The sequence below is a fragment of the Cetorhinus maximus genome, chromosome 17 (genome assembly GCF_964194155.1).
Source record: "Cetorhinus maximus chromosome 17, sCetMax3.hap1.1, whole genome shotgun sequence".
In the NCBI taxonomy this organism is placed as follows: Eukaryota; Metazoa; Chordata; class Chondrichthyes; order Lamniformes; family Cetorhinidae; genus Cetorhinus; species Cetorhinus maximus.
In genome coordinates, this window is record NC_135895.1 from 105,313 (window position 1) to 111,723 (window position 6,411).

General features: G+C 43.6%; 1 protein-coding gene across 1 annotated transcript in view; it reads right to left on the reverse strand.

The window, feature by feature from the left end:
* LOC144692807 (cilia- and flagella-associated protein 45-like) overlaps positions 1 to 4,519 on the reverse strand; it is a 92,627-nt gene extending 88,108 nt beyond the window's left edge. Inside the window, exons 1-2 of the mRNA XM_078561882.1 lie at positions 4,490 to 4,519; positions 3,727 to 3,861 (exon numbers count right to left, since the gene is read on the reverse strand). Of these exons, the coding sequence (XP_078418008.1) occupies positions 3,727 to 3,861; positions 4,490 to 4,519 (165 nt within the window). The remainder of the gene's footprint in view (positions 1 to 3,726; positions 3,862 to 4,489) is intronic.
* Positions 4,520 to 6,411: the final 1,892 nt, after the last annotated feature.

The window sequence follows — 6,411 nt, forward strand, 5'->3', positions numbered from 1 at the left end:
TAGCAAGTGTCATGAGAGGTGTTAATGTGCATAATGTTATTGGAAGTTATTTTTAAATTGGAATTGTAGTAGGGTCTGTGTCAATGTGTGTGTTTATGTGTGTGACTATTTGCGGTTTAATTGGATTAAAGGCAGCTAGTCTGGATGCTTGATGTATAGTAGTTTTGAGATGTTAATTAGGTAAACATAAGGAGGAGAAGATAAAGTGTAAATTTGCATTTGTTGAATAAACCATTCAAAAGAATGGGTAAGATCTTGCACCTTGCTGGGTGACGCCAAGCAATGTGTTTATATTACTAATAAAATTAGTGGGATGAAAATATTATTGTTAGGAGGTGTAATGTTACAAGCTTGATGATACAATGGAAAATTTACATTCAAAGGAAAAGCTAGGTATAAACAGAAAGGAGTTTGTGTGTGTAAGGCAGAGGCATTTAAGGTCTAACCAGCCTGTAAGCCTACAATTGTGTCTGCAAAGGAACCAAACTGCAAGAAGCCTCATTTTGAATTTGTAAGGTCAAATGTACTTTTTCTGGTGTCTATTTAAAGTCTCTGGGTTTTTATTACCTTGGTGAAGATTTACCTGTGTGTGATTAATTTGGGGATTTGTTTAAAAGTTATTATGGTAGTAATTTGTAGACATGTGTATGTGTTTAATTTGTTGTTAAATTATTAAATGTTTAATTTAGTTTTATATAAAAACCCTCTTGAGACTTGTTGGTCTTATTCCTGAATTCAGAGCTGCATCTCAAACATAGCAATTGAAAATATAGGTTATGACATTGTTCAAGTTTCCCTCTGGGATTTAAACAACTCAGCCTTTACCAACTGCTGTGTCATAACACAAGTGATTAGGAAGGCAAATGGAATGTTGACCTTTATTGAAAAGGGATCCAGTATAAAAGTAGGGAAGTCTTGACACGACTGTAAAGGGCATTGGTGAGACCACACCAAGGGTACTGTGTACAGTTTTGGTCTCCTTACTTAACGGGGAGTATACTTGCAATGAGGGCAGTTCAGCGAATGTTCACTGGGCTGATTCCTGGGATGAAGGGGCTGTTTTATGAGAAAAAATTGATCAGATTGGCACCTAAACTCATTGGATTGTATGAAAATGAGTGGTAATCCTACTGAGACATATATAATTCTGAGGAAGCTTGACAGGGAAAAAGTGAGAGGATTTTTTCCCTTGTGAGGGAATCTAGAACAAGGGCACAGTTTCAGAATAAGGGGTCTCCCATTTCTTCTCTCAGAGAGTAGTTAATCTTTGGAATTCTCTACCCCAGAGAGCAGTGGAGGCTGGGTCATTGAATTTATTTTATATTTAAATCATGGGGTGGGGGCATCACTGGCTGGGCCAGCATTTATCGCCCATCTCTAATTGCCCTTGAGAAGGTGGTAGTGAGCTGCCTTCTTGAACCGCTGCAGTCCATGTGGTGTAGGTACACCCACAGTGCTGTTAGGAAGGGAGTTCCAGGATTTTGACACAGCGACAGTGAAGGAACGGCGATATATTTCCAAGTCAGGATGGTGAGTGACTTGAAGGGGAACTTCCAAGTGGAAGTTCCATGAACTGCTTCAGTATCTGAGGAGTCACGAATGGTGCTGAAAATTGTGCAATCATCAGCGAACATCCCCACTTCTGACCTTATTGATGAAGCAGCTGAAGATGGTCGGGCCTAGGACACTACCCTGAGGAACTCCTGCAGTGATGTCCGGGAACTGAGATGATTGACCTGCAAGTACCACAACCATTTTCCTTTGTGCTAGATATGACTCAAACCAGCTGAGAGTTTTCTCCCCGATTCCCATTGACTCCAGTTTTGCTAGGGCTCCTTGATGCCGCACTTGGTCAAATGCAGCCTTGATGTCAAGGGCAGTCACTCTCACCTCACCTCTGGAGTTCAGCTCTTTTGTCCATGTTTGGACCAAGGCTGTAATGGAGGCTGTAAGCTGAATGACCCTGGCGGAACCCAAACTGAGTGTCAGTAATCAGGTTATTGCTTAGCAAGTGCCACTTGATAGCACTGTTGATGAGCCCTCCCATCACTGTACTGTTGATTGAGTAGACTGATGAGGCGATAATTGGCCGGGTTGGATTTGTCCTGTTTCTTGTGTACAGGGCATACCTGGGCAATTTTTTACATAGATGCCGGATAGATGCCAGTGTTGTAGCTGTGCTGGAACAGCTTGGCTAGGGGCGAGGCAAGTTCTGCAGCACAAGTCTTCAGTATTATTGTCTTCAGTCTGTTAGAATCAAATCTCTCAATCCTGAAGTTTTATTTTACAAAATGGAAGGATTTGGCATGATCTGGATGCTAACCTGGGATTTTTTTTTAGAGGTCATAAATTCAACTTGGAACTGTAAACAAGCAGGCCTCTTCCAAGAAATCACCTGCCCTATATGGTACTTGAGAAGGAGTTGTTTGTTTGTGTTGAACTGTGAAGAACTATAATTAATGTAAAGCTGGGAGACAAAAAGGCAATCGCATGGGAGAGAGAAAAAAATTTAAATTGTGAACCTGCTGTTTTGATGGCAGTCTTGTTGGAGAATGAGCTGAGGAAAGAAGCCTACCTTGGCTAGCTCCCTATTTCTATCCTGCCTAAAATTGTGTGTAGCTATCAACCTGTAGCCAGAGGACCCTCATCTGAGTGTAACTGATCTGCATTTGGACCTGAAAAGCTGAGACCAGTGGTGAGAACATCCAGGCATCTACCAGGACCAGCGGGTCTGCACATGACAGAACTCCAGGTCGACAGCATCAAGACCCTGCGGGTTTTAGCGTTTATTTTATAACACCCATCCTCCAAAGCCCATCTCTGCAGAGAGACTGTTTGTCCTCTGTATGTCTTTGTGTGTGTCTGTGTGTATGCTGGGGGAACTCTTTAGGAAGAGATAGATAGTTATACTTTCCAATTACAATTGTGTGTTAACCAATATTTTCAACTCGTTAAAATAAGTTTTGTTTTAAAATAAATTAATCATTCTGAGTTTTTGAAAGAAGATTGGTCAGAGTCTCCTTTCTTCTGGGTACTAGAGGGTTAGGTAAACAATTGGCCATTTCAGTGAGAAAATTAAACATTTAAATTAATGGTTCGGCATGCGGACTAGCGGGGCTTAATAATTTGTGCACTCCTCCCATCCCGGTCATGACAAGTACTATTGCCGGAATATTGTCAGGGCCCACTGCCTTTGCAGTATCCAATGCCTTCAGCTGTTTCTTGATATCACGTGGAGTGAATCGAATTGGCTGAAGACTGGCATCTGTGATACTGGAGATCTCCAGAGAAGGCCGAGATGGATCATCCATTCGGCACTTCTGGCTGAGGATTGTTGCAAATGCTTCAACCTTATCTTTTGCACTGATGTGTTGGGCTCCCCCATCATTGAGGATGGGGATATTTGTGGAGCCTCCTCCTCTAGTGAGTTGCTTAATTGTCCACCACCATTCACGACTGACACAATATATTCAAAGCTTAGCTACATTTTTGATCTGCACTAGAGTCAAGGATTATGGGGTGGTCAGGCAGGAAAATGGCATTAAGGCCACTTTCAGATCTTATTGAATTTGTGAGGCAGGCTTGAGGAGTTAATGGCCTAATCCTGCTCCTATTTTTTATGTTCTTACCTCCTCCAGGAAGAGGGTAATGTAAGTTGAGATCTCGGTGTGTCTGTGTGCGGGGCTCAGTACCACACAGCATAGGCCCATTCTTGAATGACATTACCTGAAGACGGTTTCCAAACAGAGTCTCATCAACTTGAGAGTTTGAGGCCTTGGTCCGATATCGACGTGAACGGCTGAGGCTTGTTGAGGAAGTGCCCTGAACCTCAGGGCCACAAGTTCCGGGAGGACACACTGACTGAAAGACAGCAGGAGGAATCAACAGGAACTCTCTCACACCCATACAGCACAGTATTACATTGTATGTACAGCATAAAAATAGACTGTTTGCCCCATCTTGTCTATGCCAGTGTTTAAGCTCCACGTGACTTTCCTCCTCCCCTTCTTCATTTCATAATATAAGCATATCCTTCTATTCCTTTCTCCCTCATGTCTTTATCCATTCCCTCTTAAAAGTATCAAAGCTATTAAACTCAACCACTCCCTGTGGTAGTGAGTTCCACATTCCCACCACTTCTCAACGACAATTTGAAATGGGCAATAAATGTTAGCCTTGCCAATGATGCTCAAATCTCACGAATGAATAATAATAAAAATAGTTTCTCCTGAATCCCCTATTAGATTTAATAGTGTCTATCTTGTACTGATGGTCCCTATTTCTAGCCTTGCTGTAAGTGGAACCATCTCAACCTCTACCCTTTGAAACCCCATCATATTCTTACATTTTTGCATTATTATATGAAGACCAGAACCGTATGATTCAAGTGAGGTAACCATTTAAGAACATAAGAAATAAGAGCTTGAGTAGGTTATTTGGCCTTTCGAGTCTGCTCCACCATTCAACAAGATCATGGCTGATCATTTACCTTAACTCCAGCTTCCTGCACTATCCTCATAGGTCTTAATTCCTTTAGTACCCAAAAATCTGTGGGGATCTCTGTCTTGAATATACTTAATGTCAGAACATCCACAACCCTCTGGTGCAGAGAATTTCAAAAATTCACAACACACTGAGTGAAGAAATTCCTCCGCATCTCAGTCATAAGTGAATGACCCTTTATCCTGAGACTGTGCCCCATGTTTTAGATTTGCTGACCAGCGAAAACTCCAGTTCTAAACTCCAGAGAATATAGATCCAATTTACTCAGCCTCTCATCATAAGACAACCCAGGAACCAGTCAAGTGAACTTTGTTACACTCTCTCTCGGAAATGTATCTATAACTTTCTACATATGAACATCGAATTTGGAGCAGGTGTAGGCCATTTGGCCCCTCAAGTCTGCTCCGCTATTTGATAAGATCACAGCCGATCTGATTGTGACGTCAACGCCACTTTCCTGCCTACCCCCAATACCTTTTGACTCCCTTGTTAGTCAAGAATCTATCTAAATCAGCCTTAAAAATATTCAGTGATCCTGCCTCCAACACTCTCTGGGGAAGGGAATTCCATAGATTCACGAACCTCTGAGAAAAAAATTCTTCTCATCTCTGTTTTAAATGGGAGATCCCTTATTTTTAAATGGTGCCCCTAATTCTAGATTCTCCCACAGGCAGAAACATCCTTCCAGCATCCACCACGTCGAGACCCCTCAGGATCTTATATATTTCAATAAGACCACCTCTCAGTCTTCTAAACTCCAATGGATACAGGCCTAATTTGTCTAATTTTCCATGATAAAATAATCCCTTCATTCCAGGAATCAGTCAAATGGACCTTCTCTGAAATGTTTCTAATGTATTTACGTCTTTTCTTAAATAAGGATGCCAAAGGATACACAGTTTTCCACACGTGTTCTCATCAACAGCTACAGTAAAACTTACTTACTTTATACCCCTTGCGATAAATGACAAGATTCCATTTATCTTCCTAATCACTTGCTGCATCTGCATACTAATGTTTTATGATTCATGTACCAGGACACCCAGATCCCTCTGTACTGAGCTCTGCAATCTCTCTGCATTTAAATAGTATAGTGTTTCTATTTTTCCTGTCAAAGTGAATAAGTTCGCATTTTCCCACATTATACTCCATCTGCCCAATCACTTAACCTATTGATGTCCCTTTGCAGACTCCTTATGTCCTCTTCACTCAATCTTCTACCTAACTCAGTGTCATCAGCAAATTTAGCAACGATACATTAGGTCCCGTCATTCAAGTCATTAATAACTTGCAAATAGTTGAGGTCCCAGCACTGATCCTTGTGGTACATTGATGGCCACTCTCCGTTTCCTCCGTTAACCAATCTGACTGAAGCTGCTGACAATCCCCAAGCTGCGGCCCGGACAGTGTCCCGCTAAATTACAGAGAATATCTGACCCCTCAGAGGCTGCTCTCTGCATCCCCCCCACCAAACTGAGGCTGCTCTCTCCATCTCCCCCCCCCCCAACTCAGAGGCTGCTCTCTCCATCTCCCCCCCACCCCCAGAGGCTGCTCTCTCCATCTCCACCCCCCAACTCAGAGGCTGCTCTCTCCATCCCCCCCCCCCAGAGGCTGCTCTCTCCATCTCCCCCCCCCAACTCAGAGGCTGCTCTCTCCATCCCCCCCCAGAGGCTGCTCTCTCCATCCCCCTCCCTCAGAGGCTGCTCTCTCCATCCCCCCCCCTCAGAGGCTGCTCTCTCCATCCCCCCCCCCAACTCAGAGGCTGCTCTCTCCATCCCCCCCCCCCCTCAGAGGCTGCTCTCTCCATCCCCCCGCCTCAGAGGCTGCTCTCTCCATCCCCCCCCCTCAGAGGCTGCTCTCTCCACCCCCCCCTCAGAGGCTGCTCTCTCCACCCCCACCTCAGAGGCT